Consider the following 22284-nt stretch of genomic DNA (forward strand, 5'->3'; position numbering starts at 1 on the left):
CATGGCGTCGGACAAGTTGAACGCTCGATGATGTCATGCTTCAGTTTCCAGTTCTTTTTCAACAGCCGCCTGTAAATTAAAAGCAATCTGACAGTGTTGTTAAGCAGCAGGATGAATGTTCTCATTAATGCGTAGTTGCACCTTCATTGTCTTGTGTTTCCCTACTCCAGGAAATAATGACGTTAATTGACTTACTATTTCAGAATGTGCATTGAGGTTGTAGTTAATGGATATCAGTCCAAATTTCAACAGCAGTGCTGAAACTGAGTAGACAGGCACTCGACAAAGTACCTTGGAGGATATGGATTGGAGCTTTTATTGTCGTTTTCTTATGCCTCATGTTCACTACAAATGACCCTTGATTTTACAATGACGTGGCAGCAGCCCGTGTGTACACCATTGCTTCCTATGGTGTTAGACGTGGTCTCTGAGACAATTTGTTATATTTTTCTGCTGGCATGATATTGATCGATGCACCACACTCTATCAATCTCTCATTGACTTTTGGTTTTCTTTGCAAGCAGGCAATACAACATGTGCATATCATTCTACGGTCGACATCACCATTGCATATCCATTTTTTTCACTGTCGCTCGATGATAACATTGAAAAGCCTTTGGAAGATGAATTTGGTGATGATCAACTTTGTTTAGTCAACCAGTTTATCTGCCTGTTCTTCACCTCTTGCAGCCATGAGTACCTTTTCTAGACTGAGCATCTCTCCCAGCATGTGTCATCTGACCGAATTCGATAGGCAACCATTGATGACTCTCAGATGCATGACTTCTTTGTCATTGAATTCACTGAACTTGCAGTACTTAATGAGGGCATCAAGCCTTTCAACAAACTCATCGATCGTTTCACCAGCTTGCTGTCTTGCTTTGTTGAAAATGTACATTTCGTACATGACATTCGGCATTGGATTGAATTTGGCTTCTAATGTTTCCTTGATTTGATGGTACTACACTTCATCAGTTTATTTTATTTTATGTATCACTTCTTTCACTCCCTCACCTGCAAGGTCCTTTAAGTATTTGATGATCTTTTTGTCATCTACTCCTTCTAGTTTGAAAAGCTACGTTATTTTAAACAATTATTTTGATTGATTTCCAAACTACAAGGACAATTGAAGCGATACATATGACAGTATAATAGCGTTTGACCTTATAAGTGCTGCATTAACAAACCTATTAGAGATTTAGCAATGACAATAGTATGTACAATCATGGTTATCAATAACAGTGCAACAAAAAGTTTAAATGTGTCAGTGCCTGCTGTGTACTGATAAAAGTAACTAAATGGACTGACACTGTTGGTCGTGATAAGTTGTGTGCATTATTATGTTCAATCCTATTGTGGGCGATGAGGGCTGGGCCCATCCTGCCTGCTCATTGAGGTATGTTTGAGTGTGGTAGGTCTGTGTGTGAGCAGGAAGGATGCTGCACTGTATACATATCCTACAAAGGTAGTAGAGTGGTGGAAGAGAGAGGGAGAGGGGGAGGTGGCGGATACTGGCATATGCACAGTCTCTGGGTAGTGGGACACCATCTGTATGGGGTTAAATTGATTCAATGAAGACCCCGGGCTGGAGGGGTCATAGCCAAATTTGGATCCTATGAATGTTAGATATATTTTCCAATCTGGGTGGTTGGTGGGAGTAGGGTGCCCTGGGATGTTGCTATGTAGTAACTCATATTCGGCCACTAGAGTTCCACGACGATCTATAAGCTAATCATGGATTGGAGGTGCCGAGTGTGACTTTCAGGACATTGCCAGTTGGCGTTTTGTTAATCCTAGCGCAAGTTCTAGGAATTTATTAATGGTCTTACGCTGTGTATTGCGTTTGGTGATGCCCTGTAAAAGTGAGGGCCCTGCGCTGCAATCAACGTGTCTGTGGCTTCAGAGAGTGTGGCAGCCGCCGCTCTCCAATCCGCCATCTGTTGGGGACATGGTCAAACCATATGTATAAACGTGGCTTCTGGGTTGTGACAGTTAGGACATATATCTGAAGAAGTCCCATACATTTGTGCTAGCCTGTGGGGAGTAAGATATGTGTGATAAAGGTAGTTGATTTTTTTTTTTGTAAATTTTTTTTTAAAGTCTTTTTATTGAAGAGAACAAGAGGAGGCATTACAGAAATAGGGTGTCATACTTAAGATATCGTACAATAGGCGATGGGCGAATATGGCAACGCAGATAAACAAATATACATAAATCTATGACGTAAACGTAAGTAAGCATATAAAGAAGGATAAACAATATGTTAAACAAACCATTTCGACTTCAATATACAAGACCCATCCACCCAAAATACAGAGTAATTAAGGCCGGAGTAGACACCCACATGAATGAGAAAAACAGTTTAGGATAAACGACCCACCTCTCGCAAAAGGAAAAAGGAAAGAAAAAAGGCCATAGAACAAAATAAGATAAAATAACAAACCCCCCCCCAAACCCTCCACCCTGCACCCCTGCAATGGCTATGGCCTAACCCCACTAGCAGCGAGCCTGTCGCCCAGGAACTAACCCTACAAGAAGGAAAGGAGAAAAGAGTGGAGGAGGAGAAAGTAAACATGCCCCCGGTCTCTCTTACCCCCCGCCAGCAGCGATCCCCCCGAAACATAATCAAGACAGTATGAAGCTAAAGTTATACACCAACCGGGGGAGGGAGCAAAAACCACCCAACTCCTACATCATTATAGGTGCAATCTCCTTATTGAATCAAGGTATTTTATCAAACCCAGTCAGTCAAGTTCAACCTTGGCCACTACGAGTTTTAGTGCGAGCCCTTCCCACCCGTACCGCCATCTCAATGAAAGAATCAGAGCGCTCAGAAAAGTCTAGGTCAGTGCAGTAGGATCGAAACCAGGATAATAGTTCTCGATGTCCACAAATCAAACAAGGATAGTGTTAAAATGTATGACACTCCATTTCTTGTGAATAAAGTGTCTTTTATTGTAGACAGCATCAACGTCCAGCTGGTCAGTTTCCAAACTAACACGAACTGTCCTGCCTCAGGCTCACATTCTAAATGACATCATATGGTTCCTTAAAGCAAACTAACATCAGATTACAACACATCCCCTTCCCAATAAATCAAAAGAAAAACAAAAACCAAAAAAAAAAGACCAATAAAACAAAGAAGGTGGTCAATTAAATACAGTGAAAGCAACTCGTAGAGATCTAAAAATCACAAACTTAAGACGTAAGATAATCTCTATATTTCAGGGGCAATTGATGTTGCCTCTTGGAAGGTTGGTTAGAACTAGGACCAGCAGATGTTAAATCAGAACAAGAAGTTCCAGCATCTTGGTCATGAGAAATTGACCCTGCATCATCAACATCACTGTGGGAACAGTTTTGAGAATCAGAAGAGTTAGGACCATTTTTTAAACATTTGACCAATCTTGACATGCTCCAAACACTACCTTTGTTAACTCTGACAACATTTTTTTTTATAGAGACAATGATAAAGGGACCCATGAAGGTACTCTTGCCCTTAAGTGTGTGTCTGGGATTCTTTATTAAAACTTTGTCTCCAACATTCCACTTCTTCCCTTTCACACACATTTTGGAATCATATCTCGTTTTGTAAAGACTCTGGTATTTTAAGATCCTACTTTTTCTTTCATCAGTTGATAAAGCTCCTCCGTCCATTATTGGCATCCAAACAGGATTTAACTTTGAGGTCGCCTTCCTACCCCTCAAGGCTTCAAAAGGAGACGTCAAAGTAACAACATTGGGTGTGGTTCTATGTGCCCACAAGGTATCTCTTAATATCTCTTTAAGAGATATTTTAGTATCCAATGCCCGTTGAAGGCAAGTTTTGATAAATCGGTTCATCCTCTCTGCCAAGCCATTTGCTTGAGGAGAATATAATGCAGTTTTTTGATGGATCACACCACAACTTTTAAGAAAATCATTCATCTCACCAGAGACGAACTGTACCCCATTATCTGTTATCAGAAATTTTGGTAGGCCTTCAAAAGCAAATACTCCCTTTAAAAACTCAATAATAGTTTTGGCATTCACAGAAGAGGTGCACTTTGTTATTACCCATTTAGATGTGTAATCTACCAATAAAATGACAAAGCGTTCACTAGGTGGTAGTAGATCGAATGGCCCCATGATGTCTAAACCCAATTTTGTCCAGACAACCTCAGGTACCTTCACTGGTGACAACGGTGTGTGAGTGGTTGTATAAGACTTATCATTAGATGCACACAAAGTACAGTCTTTGACAACATTCTCAATCATACGGTCCATCATTGGCCACCAGTATCTTTCCCTCACTCTAGCTTTGGTGAGACTCCTTCCAAGGTGACCCTCGTGAGCTGTGTTAATAATTTTGTCTCTAAAGTCAACTGGAGGAATAACCCTCATGCCTCTCAGTAAATTGTCTCCCACAAAGGAAATTTCATCTTTGACAGACCAATACGTTTTCATCTCTTGATCCAGAGATTTATAATCCGGCCAGCCTTGACTTATCCAGGTTTTAAGCTCAGATAGAATTCTATCATTAGTCACACCATTTCTCCACTCATCTTGTGTTAAAGCATCTTCAGCAACCCAAAATACACATTCTTCCTTGTCATTATCACAGCTTTCTTCCAGTGGCAATCGCGACAAGCAGTCAGCAGATTTGTTATTCGACCCAGGTATATATTGTACAACAAAATTGTACTCTTGTAGCCCTTCACTCCAGCGTTTGATTCTAGGTGTTAAATGTTCACTATGCCTGCAAGAAAAAATTTGGACCAGGGGCTTATGGTCGGTTCTTATTAAGAATGGAATACCCCACAAGTAAAATTTAAAGTGTTGTACTGCCCAAAAAATACTGAGTGCTTCTCTTTCAATGCAAGAATAGTTTACTTCAGCTTGTTTAAGTGCCCTAGAAGCAAATGCAACTGTGCATGGTTCACCATTTACTACTTGAGAAAGTACAGCGCCTAAACCCTTGAGACTAGCACCAGTGGTTAAAATGTTTTTTTTATTTACATCGAAATGCCCAAGGGTAGGCATCTTTCCAATTTCTTCCTTGATCTTCCCAAAAGCTTCCTGGCAATCTTCTGACCACTCAAAGCGTACACCTTTTCTAAGTAATATTCTCATGGGTTCAGTCAGACTAGCAAATCCTTGAACAAATTTCGCGTAAAACTCCGCAAGTCCAAGGAATGACCTCACTTGATCTTTATCTCTAGGTACTGGAGCTTTTTTAACACATTCAGCTAGTTCTAGCTTAGGTTGTATACCTTTACCAGAAATTATATGACCAAGGTACGTAACAGTTTCCACACCAATCCGACACTTGTCCTTTTTCACAGTCAATCCTTTTTCCTTCAACCTCATCAAAACCTCGAGCAATGTCTTATTATGTTCAACCTCTCCCTTCCCGTAAATTAGAATGTCGTCTTGAAAAAACATGATATTCCCAATTCCGTTTAAAACCCTCTTCATGACCCTCTGAAAACATGCAGCTGCCGAAGCTAATCCGAAAGGCATTCTCTTAAAACAATACGCACCCAAAGGTGTCACAAACGATGTAAGATGTCTTGATTCTTTGTGCAAAACGATCTGGTGATATGCGGACGATAAGTCCAAAACGCTAAAAACACTCGCATCTCTGAGAGTGCTAAGTGACTCCGAAATATTGGGTAACGGTTGCCTGTCAACCCAAATCCACTGATTTAACCCCCTCAAATCCACACACATCCTAATTTTGGCCCCCCCATCCTTAGGGGCCAAAACAATGGGGGCCAACCATTCTGATGCCTCTATTTCTTCAATTACATCCAACTTCAGTAATCTGTCCAACTCTTGTCTCAAGGGATCTATCATCATGTTTGGAACTTTTCTCACTTTGTAAACACAAGGTATGGCCTTATTTTTCAAAATAATCTTGTGCTCAAAACCCTTAAGACACCCTAATTCTTCAGAAAAAACGTCTGGAAATTTTTTGAAATATACACACTTCTGATCGTCAACAGTACAGACATTACTATCACCATCAATCAACATAACTTGGTTTCTGGGATCTTCAGCAGAAGGATTAAGTCTGAATCCCAAATCACGTTGATGTCTCCAACCCAACAAGTTATCACCCCTCATAGCTACATAAACTTTCCCAAGCGTTCTTCTGTCTTTAAATTTAATACAAGCTTCTATGTAACCAAGAACATTCATCTTAGCTTTGGCATAGCCAACTGGATTTATATCAGATGGAATCAAAGTGGTTTAATTTAATCCTGCTACTTCATCCCATTCTTTGTTGCCTATCATGGTGTAAGGAGACCCTGAGTCAGCTAAGACAACAAATTTGAATTTATCCACCATGATATCACATTCAGGCATAAAGATTTTGTCGGCATCAATCATCCCATCTTCTTCCCTGATGCTAGACACTACAACACGTACTGCATCAGAACTTTTTTTTTCTGGAGCCCTTGTTGACTTACAGACTCGAGCGTAATGTCCTTTAATACCACATTTCATGCATACAGCATCCTTTGCATAGCACTGTGGATAACTCGAGTAATGTGTGAAACTCCCGCATCTCATACACTTAGATTTAAGTGAATCTTTACTCCCTTTATCCTCACTATTTGTTTGAGGCTTTACAAGGTTGCGCGTGGCCATATCCTTGTCATTCTTTTTAAATTTGTCATTAGCAACAACCTTACTCACACTCACACGTTGTTCGAAACTGTGCTCATCATTGACAACATGAATTTCACTTTCTAATTCTCTCTTCTCTTCATGACCTCTTTTCATTTCTTTTACCCAAGATGAGGTATTTTCCATTCCTTCAACAATTTTAATAGCCTCATCAAGAGTAGGATTTTTCGATAAAAGTTTTTCCTGCACCCGAGAACTATTAGTGCATCGCACCAATTGATCTCTGACTAATGAATCAGATAACTCTTCAAACTCACAGGTGCGTGCTAATGTTTTAAGAGAAGCTACATAACCTTTGACTCGTTCAGTAGAACCTTGTGTCCTTGTAAAAAATCTGTGTCGTTCCAAAACTATATTTATGCGAGGACCAAAATATGTTTGTAACATTATCATTGACATTTCATATACATCGCATGGCTCACCCTCACCACTCCCAATCGTAAGTAAATCCATGCTATCATATATGTTACGTCCTTCTACGCCTAAATTATGTAACAGAATAGCCTGTTTTCTGACTGCGGAACATTTTTCTCCACCAATAGCTAAAATATAAGAGTCAAAAAGATTCCTCCATCGCTTCCAAGGTAATATTGGATCTCCTTTTTCCGAAAGAAAAGTAGGGGGCTGTGACATTGAAGTAGAAGAGGCCATACCGGAGAAATTGTGCAGATATAACAGTCAGGAACAGTAAAAGGCAAAATTAAAATAAAGTGAAGAGCAGCCCTAAAATGAAGGTTAATGACAAAAAGTGTGATGAAGACCCAAATGATGTTTAAATACTGCTTTTGTGGTAATCCTGGTAAACAGCTTTATATCCTTGTGAATCTGGCAAGCAGTCTTATGTCCCGGTAAACAGTCTCTGTTAAATTAAAAGTAAATCCCAAAATTGAAAATAAAAATACCTTAAAATAATGTGATGAATTGTCAAGATCCGAGTTAAGGATCGGAAAGTGGCACGATCTGTATTTGGTAGTCAGCTTGTAGTAATGCAGTGATGGCAGGTTCAGTCAGCCGATCGTCGTACCTGGAAATGCACAGCTTTACCTTAGGAGGTTTGTGAACACAAGATGGCGCTCACGTTCAGCGTAGGGTTACGTCGAGTTCAATCCAAACGCAGTGACGTAGGCTCTTTCACCCTTCACATTCTAGGAAGAATCACTGTGACGCGCGCAGGGAATGCCTTTGAGCTCTCGAGGTAAAGTCAGGGTTCACGAGGCATGGAACCTTTCTCGGAGTCAAAAAATGCGGGGCAGTTACAGGCACTACGAAGCACGCAAAGTATGGAAAAGGTAATAAATTACCTCCAAATTGTTGTAACGTTGAACGCGACGTCCAGGCTGTATAGCTGTGATTATAACAGTCCAAAGTTCCGGTCTTCTCTTCCTTTTTCGTTCTTTTTTTTTTTTTTAAATGAATAAGTCCAATTAAAATTGGAGGGGAATTGATGCTGTTTCACCACTTGTCCCCAATCAAGTTAGGTCGTCCTCGTCGCCATTGTTAAAATGTATGACACTCCATTTCTTGTGAATAAAGTGTCTTTTATTGTAGACAGCATCAACGTCCAGCTGGTCAGTTTCCAAACTAACACGAACTGTCCTGCCTCAGGCTCACATTCTAAATGACATCATATGGTTCCTTAAAGCAAACTAACATCAGATTACAACAGATAGCAGTCCAAATCAAGGTATTTTATCAAATCCAAGCAGTCAAGTTCAACCCTAGCCAGTCCGGTTTTTCTTGAGAGCCCTTTTCACCCGAACCACCATCTCAATGGAAAATTCAGAGCGTTTGTAAAAGTTCGAGTCAGTGCAGTAGGATCGAAAACAGGAGAAAAGTTCACGGCGTCCACAAATCAAGCAAGGAAAAGTGTCCCAGGATAGCGAATCTCTCCAATAGCCACTGAGGAACTTATAACGGCACATAGGATTGTCCATATCTATATTGGGCGGCATCAGGATCGAACATTAAAAGCTAGCGATAGTCACAGGCTTGCTGGCTGTTATTTGGGGACCGACAAAGCACATTAAATCTGGCTTCCGCACGGGGTCCTCAATCTCAAGCGTACACTGCTCCGCGGGTACCACAGCATGCTGAAAACCTACCGGAGGGTCGTCGTCCGGTCTCAGACAGATATCTTCCACTGTTACAGTCAGCTTCTGGAATATGGCGGTGACCTGCGAGTGGAGCGCCCCAATGGCGGCCATTACGGCCTGCAGCGATGGCGTGCCTTCCGTCCGCTCCATCCCCTCTCGCGAAGCGAAAAAGGAGGACTTGAACCCCGGAGGTCGACTACTCCGGGGTAACAGGCCTACGCGAAGCCGATGACAACAGTGGGCGCTCTCCGTCTTGCAATATCGACACCGTCGCCGCTAGCGAGGGCCCAAGCCCGTCCACCCCGGGAGGCTAGCAGAGTCTCCGGGCATCGGACCCCCGACCACAGCAGCCGGCGCGTCACGCAGCTGTGTCCTCGGTGTGAACCGTTCACAGTGTCGCCATCCAAAACAAGCAGAGTATGTCCCACTTCGGAAGACCGGACGCAGCCCAGGTCCCGCGGCCGTTGTTGTTAAACTCTAACCCGGATGGGCTAGAAATCGAGGCCCCGGCTTCCACGCCGGGTTAGGCCGAGAATGGAAACACGGCGTATCTTCATCATCCGATAAGATGGAAATCTCGGGATTGCACCTTTAGAATCAGAAACACCTCATGAACACGGGAGTCTGGTGCGAGTTCAGGATCGATGTCAGGATATACGAGCTGCTGGCGGAGGTCGGCGGAGCCGGGAGCTTAGGCGGTCATCTTGATTGCTAGCGTAGCTCCTCCAGTGAATTGAGTGTATTTTAATCTGTCATTTTTAGATATTGTCTTCGGGGAGCCTATACACTGCTCCCATTGTTTGTCGGTTAATATGATTGATAATGCCTCATCCCAGTACTCCCTAAGTGTTTATAAGGAGGATCCGGCATTCAGTCTTTGAGAGGTATACAGCATGGTTATTGCCTGTTTCCCCACTCCATGTGTCAACGGTGTGTGTAATAAGGCCCGGATTTCTACAAAGCGGTGCCTCCTGGCTACACAGTTTTTAGACAAGACAGGAGGCAAAAAAATGGGGTGGTCTTGCTATTATAAATCAAGATAATCTGTCAGCTATCTTTGAGTCCGTCCCTTACCAGGACTGTAAGGCCTTATCCTTTAGCTTCAAACTAGCTAATTGTCTTGCATTCAAAGGAATACTGGTTCATTGCCCACCAGGGGAAAAGAAAATAATTGTTCCTGGCTTTCCTTAACACACTACTTGAAACGTGTGCGCTGGAGAACAATTTCACACTACACGGTGACTTTAATTTTCATCTAGACGTGGACATGGACCCAAACACGATCTCGTTACTTGACACCATGATACTTGCTGGGCTAAATCAAAGGGTCAAAGGCCCTATACACCTGGCCGGCCATACTCTGGAGGGGATTTTTTCTAGACATAATGCACTCAAGATCAAGCAAATTCTACCATTAAGTTGGACCGATCATAGTGCTATTATTTTCGAGCTTGATAAATCACTCAAGGACCAACCTAGGCAACCCAACCAGACAGCTGGTTCATATCGTAACTGGAAACAGGTAGATAACAACCAAATTCAATTCCAGCTTGAACAACTACTTACCAAAGGACCACTAGAACCAGAATAGGCCTCTATCCATTTTATTAGTGGCTTACAACAACTGCCAATCTCATAGCTTCCCTTAAAAAAAATCCTCAAGCAATAGGACTACTCCATCTGCCCCCTGGTTTTCGTACACTCTTAGACTTAAAAAACAGGAGCGCAGAAGACAGCAAAGATGTTGGGGAATAATCTATGATGAACAGGAATTGGTAATGCAAAATGCTTTAAGCAGACTACAAAAAATTGATCCTGTCAGAAAAGGCTTCCTATTTTTCAAAACAAATCAAGGAGGCAGAAAATTCTTCCAAAGAGCTCTTTCGGGTGGTAACCAAACTTTCTACACCCCGAAAGAAAGGGGTGCAACCACTCTCAGGAATTCTATGATGCACTAGCCCAGCACTTCCAATACAAAGTGGAGCAAATCTTCACCACCTTTTGCAATGAGGCAAACTCGTATAATCACAACACATCATGTGTCTCACACTCAACTGCCCCCATCCTTGCAGAAGTCACAGCAGTAACTGTTGACAAGACAGTTGCTCTTATCTCCAAAATAAGATCAGGCTCACCCCATGATCCATTCCCTCCTTTGATATTCAAACAAGCCCCGGAAATCCTTGGAATTAGCCTTACTGCCATTTTTAATTCCATGTTCTCCGATGGTGTCTTCCCCTCTATATAGAAGAGAGCCTCAATTCTACCTCTTTTGAAAAAAGCCAACCTGGATGCACTAGACCCAGGCAAATATAGACCCATATCACGCCTTGCAGTCCCAGCCAAACTGGCTGTAAAGGTTATGAACATCCACCTTGCTTCATATTTACGTGAACACAACTTGCTGGATAAGGGCAGAACCTAGCACTGAAACAGCGCTAATAAAGGCAACAGATGAAATAAGAACAGCATTAAATGCAGGGAGCACTGCAGCACTTGTCCTGCTTGACCTGTCGGTGGCCTTCGATACGGTAGACCATAAAACGCTGCTAAAATGTTTTAATTCCTTCGGTATTTTTGGAAAGGCACTGGCATTGGTCTCCACCTTTTTAGTGGATAGGACGCAATCTGTTGCGTAGGGTAATTTCACCTCCCTGTCTTTTACACCCCCATGTGGGGTACCACAGGGTTCTTCTTTAAGTCCAAAAAAAACAAAAAAATGAAAAGGGAGGTCTCCTCACAATCCGATAGGGGACGAGGAGAAAAACAAATGTAACAAGTGACAAGAAGTCCCTAGTTGGCCTATAGGTCAGGCAGAGAGGGAGATTCCTCAGTTAGAATGACAAGGGGTGAGGGGGAGGGAGGGGGAAGCTGATTAGCCAACCGATGCCATAACCACATGAAAAATAAATCACAAATATTGAGGGAAAATGATAAAAACACAATTCAAACCACAAAGTGTATGTACTTGTACAAATTTTTAATTCACGATATACAAAAGTTAATATATATTACCAGTTTAAAAAAACATAAAAATGTACTTGTAAATGTACATGGGTACACAAGTTGACAACTTGTGTTCTTGTGTTTTTAAATTATTCTTTTGTACCCATGTACATTTACAAGTACATTTTTATGTTTTTTTAAACTGGTATTATATATTAACTTTTGTATATCGTGAATTAAAAATTTGTACAAGTACATACACTTTGTGGTTTGAATTGTGTTTTTATCATTTTCCCTCAATATTTGTGATTTATTTTTCATGTGGTTATGGCATCGGTTGGCTAATCAGCTTCCCCCTCCCTCCCCCTCACCCCTTGTCATTCTAACTGAGGAATCTCCCTCTCTGCCTGACCTATAGGCCAACTAGGGACTTCTTGTCACTTGTTACATCTTCTTTAAGTCCTACACTTTTTAATATATATATGTGTTGGAACTGGCAGCTCTCATCAGATCTTTTGGAATGGCATTAACATCATACGCGGATGACACCCAAATTGTGGTATGACAGCAGTCAGCTCATGGATGAGCTTGCACTGCCTCAAGCTAAATTCTGGGAAAACAGAGGTGATTCTGTCGGTAATTTTTCCCCCTCCTGGTCCCAGATTTGGTGGCCAGATGAACTGGGATCAGCACCTATCCCAGTCCCCAAAGTAAAAAACCTGGGTGTAATGATAGATCAGAGGCTGGATTTTGAAGCTCAAGTTAAGGCAATTTTGTCATCATGTTTCTTTTTGCTTAAAGCAATTAAGAAAATCCTACCTCTGATCCCAACAGAAAGCAGGAAAACGGTAATGGATTAAAACTTGGTACGCCTATGAAGCAATTACGTAGGCTCTAGATGATCCAAAACGTGGCCGCAAGGCTTCTCCTGGGAATTCCCAAATTCCAGTCGGTGGGAACACACCACCAGAGCCTACACTGGATACCAATTAAAAGTCGGATCAATTTTAAAACCATGTGTATTACTTACAAAGCACTACACGGGACTGGCCCTCAGTTCCTGAAACACTCTTTGCACTGGTACTCTCCAAACAGATGCTTGATATCACAAGAGGCAGGGAATCCTCAAAGCACGCGGGGTTGGTAGAAGATTTGTGGTGGGAGCTACAAGGCTTTGGAACTCCCTCCTGTTCAACATCAGAAATCTGCCGTCCCTACCACTTTTCAGAAAAGCCATCAAGACCTGGCTATTCTTTGACTAATGCTTCTGTTTGCTTCTCGTTCGCTAGTGCCATGAAACTACTGTTATTCGTGCGCTGTATACATTTTTTAACATAACATAACATAACATAACTTGACATGTCTTAGGTTTGTCATGTTTGATGCCCCATGTCCTGTATAATTGCCGAGTGAGTGAGGCATACACTAGGAATGAGCCTGGGGATATACCTTAATCATCCACTAGTGTCTCGAACTCGCATAAAGATGAGTCAACAAACAAGCTGCCCCAAGTACTGAGGCTTGCTGTGGACCATTCTGTCATTTCTGGGCGTGGAACTTTGGTGGTAGAGCCAGGGCTTACTCCTAGTTGTAGGTCGGGCGTAGGGTGGTGGCGACTGTCTCACCCATTGATAACAGATCCAACATTTGCGAGCCATGGACATCAATACATTGCCTGGCTTCTTCGAGATTGTCGTTTCGGGTCCGAGTAGCCAGTCCAGCAAAGTGGATTGGTGTAGGCCATACACCAAGTATCCTAATTCGGCAGTAATGCGGCCTGTCAGCCACCGCATTGGCAATTGCAGCTATGAAGCCGCGTAATAGTATTCGTGATTAGGTGCTTCCAGGCCTCCCTCCACGACTGGAGTGTAAAACATCATTAGGGCAACTCTAATTCTGCCCTCACCCCATATTAAAGATGCTAATAGTGATTTCAAATTGTGGAACAGCTTATCATGTACTGAGAAGGGCAGGGCAGTGAAGACGTACAGCAACCTGGGTAGCAATAGCATTTTGGGGATGGCTATTCGTCCCATGGGTGAGAGTGGCAGCTCCGTCCAAAACGGCAAGGAAGAGCAAGCGTTAGTGATAGCCCTATCCAGGTTGCCGTAGATTAGATCTACTTGTGAGTGATATACATGTACTCCCAGGTACTTGAAGGATTCCCAGGCCCAGGTATGTGGGGAGTGTGGCAGAACAGTGCACTGTCCAGGAGTCACGGGTGTCATTGGGAACAAGAGCGATTTCCCCCAGTTTACCTTGAGGCGGGAGATGCGCCCATAACAGTCCAGCAAGTCCATTAGTTTGTGAAGTACTGTCTGATGGTCGCAAAGGTATATCAGTGCATCACCTGCATGCACTGAGATTGTATGCCATTAGTTGTATGCTTTAATGCCCCAGGTGGGTGTCTGGAGGCGCAATGCACAGGCCAAGGGTTCCATCGCTAAAGCGAAGATTATGGGTGATAGAGGGCAACCCTGCCTGGTGCCACGCACTATAATAAATGGGTCCAAGATTATGCAGCCTGTTGGCGCAGGATAGAGGAGTCTGATTCACTGTAAAAACTGAGGGCCTTTACCGCAACCTGGTAGCTCTCTCTGCAGATATTCCCATCCAAGTGTGTCAAATGCCTTTTCCATTTCTTTGGAGGCGATCCATGCCTGTTCCTTGGACTTGTGGGCCCAGTCTAATAGGAAGAATATTTTACAACACAAATATTCTACTGTTTTTGTACTTGCTACCTAGATATCTTAATGGTTTTTATCAAAAGGATGGTTTGGAAAAATCAAGCACCTTCTCATTGATTTCAGAAGGGCAGTCCTATTGAAATTATAAAATACCCCTCACACACTGAAACCTGATTCAGTGTCATGCTTCATCATTGAGGTCTTCCTGTCCCTCTACGGGGCGGGGGATGCTACGACCTACGTAGACGCTGGAGCACTTTTATTAGTGATAATGATTATGTGTAGTGCATGTGGAGGTAGGGTCATGAAAAATAGTGAAATTAAATATTTGAAAATTTCCGGGCTAGTAAAAGAAATAACTGTATTGCCTTCCTTAGCTGGAAATAGTAAAACAATGGGGAGGTGTAGATGGTGTACTATAATGAGTCACTTTCTACAAGGTCGATATGTTGCAGAAGCCATCCCCCTGGCTTACTTCCTCATGACCAAGAACGATCCCTACTTCACTGCTGTCAGTGAGAAAATTAAAAGGTACATATGCCTGCTGGTCTCTAGTACTTTCTTCAAAATGCCTTAATCAGGCAGTCAAATGAATACCAATGGTATTCTTGTTAGATCTATCCGTTTAGTAACGTTGTTGCCCCATGAGCTGGCACGGAAGGTGAGAGGCGCTTGTTTCTAGACAATGCTGTAGGCTGCACTTTCACCCAAGGATTCCCTTCTCGTGGCTCACCGGAACATGTTCGAAATAGGGATCGTTCTTGGCCGAAACCTTTTCAAAATGGCCACCAAAATACCCATACCTCCCAGATTAAATAGAATCATCCGGAGAATGGGCCCTTTCACCAGAACCAGAAACTTAAAAGGGACAGGGATTCACTGATGTGGTTAAGAGGCAGGTGTTTCAATTGCCAAAAATAGAGCTAAACTAAATTAAATTACCACAAGCCGCCCTCAACTCAGACCATCTTCTCTCCTCCTGCTATGCTCTGACACAGCTCAAGTGGACGAAAGGCACATGATACTTTGCTACTTTATCAGGAGTACTAATGCCAGTGCAGTCACATCAAGTAACATATCTCTCTTCCCTCTGATATGGTTCAGAGAATAGCAGGGAAGGTGAAGGATGGTTTCACCAATCTACTAAATTCTTAACTTTTTGTATTAGCCAAAACAGTGAAATTTAACAACATTTTGTGTGACTGTCATGCTTGGCACAATAACATTAAGAATTGATCTACCTCTCTTATTCGTGGTTGCCAAATGTGAGACGTGTTTAGCGGGACTGTCCAATTTCCATAAATTTCTTCTGCAAAAGAAAAAGAAATGGCCATAATATAAAACCTGTGCTTGTGTTTCTGGCCTATTCATACACTGGGTGCTATATTTATATGCATGATTCCAAGTTGTATACTCAAGCAGTCATGATTTTCACCCAAAGCAATACAGTAGTCAGTCTTTTAAAATCATTCCCAACTTTATTCTGAGTTTAAAGCATTATCTAAGCTTTTTAGGAACTGCTGGCAATCAACATGCCCAGTTTTTCGGTCATATCTGATCATATGGACACTTCAAACTGTTAGGTGGTTTGCCTGATTCTTAACTTGTTTTGGGTGCCTTATGGCCAAGTCAAGATCAAGGTAATTAAGACAAACCTTGAGTGCAAAAGATAAAAACATATTTATTTTCTATTATCGAGTTATTAATGCTTTAAGTTAATGACATACATTTGTCATTATAAACCAGTTTTGTTTGCATTTTTACCACTGTGCTTAGGTTGTTAATGTGGCAAGACTGACCAAAAAGAGCTCTGCTATTTGAATGACTGCCCATAATTCAGAATTAGGCCCCTGAAGCATACAGTGTGCCCCTGCATGTTTGTGTGTATACAGTAAAATCTATGTCAATCTTTTAATATATTCTGCAGTTAGTGGGAGATTACGATGTCGTGCAGAAACTTTCCAACCGACTCCTTCTTGGAATCGGTTCTGACCGATTCGCGTTCGGCGGTTCTGCCTGGCCGATTATGATGTGACCGAACAGTGTTCGGTCGGAGTGCCATTGACTTCTATGGGAGCCCGTGTTCTGACAGACAACACTGACTCCTATGGGGAAAAGGGGTGTTTGCGGAAAACCGTGCACCCTGTTGCAGGCACCCCATGGTCCCTTTGGTACCCCCTCGGCCCCCAACCAGAGACCTCAGGATGAAGGGGGCCTTCTAGGGGCCCCCATAGTCAGTTTCCGACAGCCTTTTCATGTCGGACAGTCCCACTCGGAAAGGCTGTAAGAAACCAGGATCGTAATTGCTCATTCGGAAACGCTGTCCGTAGAGCTGTACGATACGGCTCCGACTGACACGGATTCTCCGAGAGCCGGTCAGAACCGATTCGGAATGACCAAACGGTTTACCTTCCGACCATGAACATCGTAATCGGTCGGGCAGATTGGAATCCAACCGAGGCGGGCGGATGGGTTCCGACACGGTCTAGGAGAATCCGACTGTCAGTCAGAGGCTTTCTGCTCGACAAAATAATTGGACCCATACTCTGAATCAATTCCTTTCAATTCAATTCATTTTATTTTATAATTGTAATTGATTTAGAATCAATTAGTTTAAATTTACATTTTGGGTAAATGTCTGTATCATTGAGATTGAAGGTTTTCTCTTTCAAGTGTGCTTGCGTAACCTCTCTCTACCTTCTAGGCCCCATATGGCTTTGAAAAGTTATTGCAGCACCTTTCCCTTTTCAAGAGGCTGGGCAGGTACAGGGCATTGTGGTCGAGCACAGGAGGAGGTGGGGGCAAATGGAGAGGTCACAGTAGAGATTTCCTTTCACATCTGGCGAAGTGACTGAGCGACCCTAGTGGGAATACGAGAGGCTGGGAGAGCTCTGTTCAAGTCAACAAAGGATCTAAAATTCAAGGTTTCATGGTGCAGTGGACTGTGAGGTATCCTTTTGCCCAAAAACACACCCCTAAAACAGGAAATGGTTACAGTACTGCAATACGCAGACGTGGAAGCCTGTAAATTTAAGGTGCATTCACAGAGAGGTCATCTCCAATAGCAGACTTATCTACCCTGTTTGACCCACCCCCACAAGAGACCTGCCAGCACATTTGAATAAAAGACATCTTCACTACTGCAGCATTAAATGTTTTCAGCGTATCTGACCAATTATGATGTGACCGAACAGTGTTCGGTTGGAGTGCCATTGACTTCTATGGGAGCCCGTGTTCTGACCGACAACACTGACTCCTATGGGGAAAAGGGGTGTTTGCGGAAAACAGTGCACCCTGTCGCAGGCACGCCATGGTCCCTTGGGTACCCCCTCGGCCCCCAACCAGAGACCTCAGGATGAAGGGGGCCTTCTCGGGGCCCCCATAGTCAGTTTCCGACAGCCTTTTCATGTCGGAGAGTCCCACTCGGAAAGGCTGTAAGAAACCAGGATCGTAATTGCTCAGTCGGAAACGCTGTCCGTAGAGCTGTACGATGCGGCTCCGACTGACACGGATACTCCGAGAGCCGATCGGAACCGATTCGGAATGACCAAACGGTTTACCTTCCGTCCATGAACATCGTAATCGGTCGGGCAGATGGGAATCCAACCGAGGCGGGCGAATGGGTTCCGACACGGTCTAGGAGAATCCGACTGTCGGTCGGAGGCTTTCTGCTCGACATCATAATCGGACCCATAGTCTGAATCAATTCCTTTCAATTCAATTAATTTTAATTTATGATTGTAATTGATAAGAATCAATTAGTTTAAGTTTACATTTTGGGTAAATGTCTGTATCATTGAGATTGAAGGTTTCCTCTTTCAAGTGTGCTTGTGTAACCTCTCTCTACCTTCTAAGCCACATATACCTTTGAAAAGTTATTGCAGCACCTTTCCCTTTTTAACAGGCTGGGCAGGTGCAGGGCATTGTGGTCGAGCACAGGAGGAGGTGGGGGCAAATGGAGAGGTCACAGTAGAGATTTCCTTTCACATCTGGCGGAGTGACTGGGCGACCCTAGTGGGAATACGAGAGGCAGGGAGAGCTCTGTTCAAGTCAACAAAGGATCTAAAATTCAAGGTTTCATGGTGCAGTGGACTGTGGGGTATCCTTTTGCCCAAAAACACACCCCTAAAACAGAAAATGGTTACAGTACTGCAATACGCAGACGTGGAAGCCTGTAAATTTAAGGTGCATTCACAGAGAGGTCATCTCCAATAGCAAACTTATCTACCCGGTTTGACCCACCCCCACAAGAGGCCTGGCAGCACATTTTCTTGCTCTGTGCCTTTTGGAGCATAGGTCTTAGTAAGAGTGTGGCAGATCAGTAAACACATCTGATCTCAAGGATCCCTTCTCAGCCACATCTTGGGACGCCATATCCCACTGAACTTTTCTAACCTTCAGAAATGTGTTCAATTCAGAAGGTAAATCACCTGATTCGGAACAGACGTCAATCTTTTACCCAAATGGTGATCATTGACAGTACGCCTTAAATGGTTGCCTAGGTCCTGGTATGCTCCGCTCCGTCGCCTCTCAGTCATAAAAGCTATGTGTAGTTAGAATCACTAACAGGGTGGCTTAAGGCTATTTCCAAATGTAACTCTCCATGTGGTTGTAACATTTGCTGCTCAATCGCAGATCCTCATTACGCATTAATCAATGGCTGGATTGTTGAAGGCCACAATTGGTGTCAGGGACATAAGGGGTCTTGGTAAGTATGAGCACATGAATGGATGAGCGCAGATAGGCCACATAGGTGGTCAAATGGGTTCATATGCAGCACATTTAAATATATCCAATACAATGGAATATTCTTGAAAAAGGTAAGCATCTGTGATTGTTCCACTCACATATTAATTAGCATATTTGAACATTTTAAAAATAAATATTGTTGTCTTACCCTCGGGTGGACACTTCCATTTATCCAGTGATAATATGGATTTGGCTGGAACCAAGAAAGCAAACGCACTTGCTTGAAACAAAGGAAGTCTAGGTTATAAAGAAGACATGCTCAATTGTAATTAACAGTTTAAATAAACATATACATGAGTCTCAAAGTAAAGCATTACTGACCTAATACATTCCATATATCACCTGTACTACTACCTTCTTAGTCCCTGGAGACCTCATCAGGGGACATTTAAAGATGCTGAAGGTCCCCGGAGACATTAGGGCGCACTCACGCATAACACAAATCATCAGCAAAAAATCCAGCAACAGAGTGTTAAAAAATTATTCCACTAGATTGTTAGAAAAAAACAAATAGCTTCTCTCTCCTTTCTCTTACTATTTCTTTATAATCCTGTACCTGTTGAAGTGCTCTTTGTAACACTTTAAATTATATTTAGCTCTATCTGTTTACTGTGCTGCACTTCATAGGGCAGGGCTGAGTACATTTAAGGCCTGATTCATAAACGGCACTTTGCAGTACGTTTGATTGTATTACAAAATGTACTACAAAAATCTATTTACAAACTACGGTTGAGGTTTATGCCTCCATAGTTAACTATACTTACGCATAATTAAGTATACATTTTAGTTGTAGATGTGAGTGGGACACATAGGAGTGGCTCTGAAAAGGGGCAGGCTTACTCTAAATGAGAATGGGATCAGGGAAGAGAACGAGGGATTTTTAGAAGGTCGCAGAGAGGTTTAGGGGAGATGTCACCCACCCACATAATTACTTACTTATGCCTACTACCACTCCTGCGGGATATGCCATCAACCAGGACTCTCCGGTCATCTCTGTCCTAGGCTTTTCTGTCAATCATACTCCAGCTGTAACCCATCTCCTTACAGTCAGCCCTGAGGCCTCGGCACAAGGTGTATCTTTGCCTTTCTCTTCTTGTTCCATTGAGGGCTCCAGATCAAGCCTTACCTTGTGGTGTTTATTTAGCCCCAGCATTGTTTCATGATTTCTTAATGAGCAGGGAGTTGGAAAGTCTGCTGCCATAGATAGTTTTTTCTGATGGTATTTGGTAGGCCAGCAAGTTTAGAGGATTTTCCTCAGACAGGTATTGATGAAGGTCTACATTTGTTGGAGGTGGTCACTGTTGGCATTCAAGTTTCTTCTCCATACAGAAAGACCTGTTTTTGTTGGTGTTAAAAAGGTCCTTGGAACACCAGATCTTCTTAGCTGAATGAAGGCAGTTCTTGCTTTGCCAATTATTGCCTTGACGTAGGCGTCTGTGCCACCCTGCTTGTCTATGACGCTTCCCAGGAAGGTGAGGCCTCAACCTCTTCCAGTGCATCATCTGCAAGAGTGATTGCAGTTGTGCCGCCTGTGTTAGCTTTCAGGATCTTGGTTCTTCCCTTGTGTATATTGAGGCCAAGTTGTGCTGAGGTGGGTGTCACACTGTCAGTCTTCTCTTGCATCTGCAGATGTGTCTGGGAGAGTAGGGCCAGGTCATCTGCAAAGTCCAGATTGTCGAGCTGTGTCCAACATGTCAAATGTATCACATTTCTTCTCCTTGCCGTGGATGTTTTCATGATCTAGTCTATGGCCAGCAGGAAGAGAAAAAGTGAAAGCAAACAACCATGACAGACTCCAGTCTTAACTTGGAAGGCTTCCATGAGTTGTCCTTAATGGACTATCTTGCAGGCCATGTAAGAGTTCCTGATGATTCTTACATGTTTATAGGGCTCACCATAGTGGTAGAGGAGTTTCCAAGGGTCTCTCTGTCCACGCTGTCAAATGCCTTCTCATAGTCGATGACATTGACATAGAGGGGGAGTTCCATTCCATCAAGTCAGGTCCTGCTGCCTTCCCATTTCTCAAATGTTTTATGGCTTGCCGTATTTCTTCCTTGGTTGGTCTGCTGCAGTTGATTTGCAGGACCTTGTCAGCTGGCTGTAATTTTGGTGAAGACGGCTGCAAGGGCTGGTTCAGCAGTTCTGCAACATGCTCCACCCATCATTATTGTTGGCCTTTATTACCCATGATTGTTTTTCTAGCTTTGTCTTTAATATATCTTTCTTGCTTGCTGTATCTGCCAAAGAGTTTCCTAGTTATGTTGTAGAGTTCTTTCAAGTTTCTATGGATGACTGCTTCCTGGGCTTCTGTGACATGACCATCAATGAATCTTCGCTTGTCTGCTCTTAAGCTTTGCTTTGCTTCCTTGGTTTTTGTGTATACACCTTGAGCTTTTGCTTTTTCTGCTCTTGTTCAGCTGGTGTTGACTGCAGCTTTCTTTTCCTTTCTCTCTTAGCTTTTGTGGAGAGTCTCGGTGGAGATCCATTCTTTATACTAGTATCCCTTGGGCCCCATGACCTCCTGGCAGGTAGATGTCACTATTTAATTGATCTTCTCCCACTGACTTTCTACTGGGTCTCTAGTTCTTGCAGGACTTGAAACTTGTTACTGAGGGTGACTAAATATTCACTCAATTTCTCTGCATGTTTGAGGAGGATGAAGCTATACTGCTGGCCTTGGTTTGTCAGTTCCACCCATGCTTTCTTCTGCTTTAGCTGTATCCTGGCCATGACAAGGTGATGGTTTGATGCCAAGTCTGCTCCTTTCATCACTCTCACAAACTGCAGTGACATTTGGAACTTCTTGGCAATACAGACATGGTCGATCTGAGGCTCTGTTCAATGGTCTAGTGACACCTGTGTTGCATTGTGTATTCTTTTGTGTGGGAATACACTATCACCTATCACAAGACTGTTTAGGTCACAAAGATCTTTAAATCTTGCACCATTCTCATTCATGTCGCCAAGGGCATGGTTGCCCATCACTTCTTTGTACCCAGTGTTGTCGCCTCCAATCTTAGCACTGAGGTCCCCCATCAGTATGATGATGTCTCTCTCAAGGCATTTCTCCAGGATGGACTGGAGTCTGTTGTAAAATATATATACAATCCGGATCCTGGACAGGAAAGTGAAAC

General features: G+C 43.0%; 1 protein-coding gene across 3 annotated transcripts in view; it reads right to left on the reverse strand.

Annotated features, from left to right (window-relative positions):
• Positions 1 to 22284, reverse strand: part of SLC23A1 (solute carrier family 23 member 1) — a 447395-nt gene that overhangs the window by 81260 nt on the left and 343851 nt on the right. For all 3 annotated transcript variants that reach the window (XM_078653352.1, XM_078653351.1, XM_078653350.1), the window contains 2 exons: positions 19299 to 19387; positions 15643 to 15710 (listed from right to left, as the gene is read on the reverse strand). In XM_078653352.1, coding sequence (XP_078509478.1) covers positions 15643 to 15710; positions 19299 to 19387 — 157 coding nt within the window. The remainder of the gene's footprint in view (positions 1 to 15642; positions 15711 to 19298; positions 19388 to 22284) is intronic.

The sequence above is a fragment of the Lissotriton helveticus genome, chromosome 7 (assembly GCF_964261635.1).
Source record: "Lissotriton helveticus chromosome 7, aLisHel1.1, whole genome shotgun sequence".
Taxonomy (NCBI): domain Eukaryota; kingdom Metazoa; phylum Chordata; class Amphibia; order Caudata; family Salamandridae; genus Lissotriton; species Lissotriton helveticus.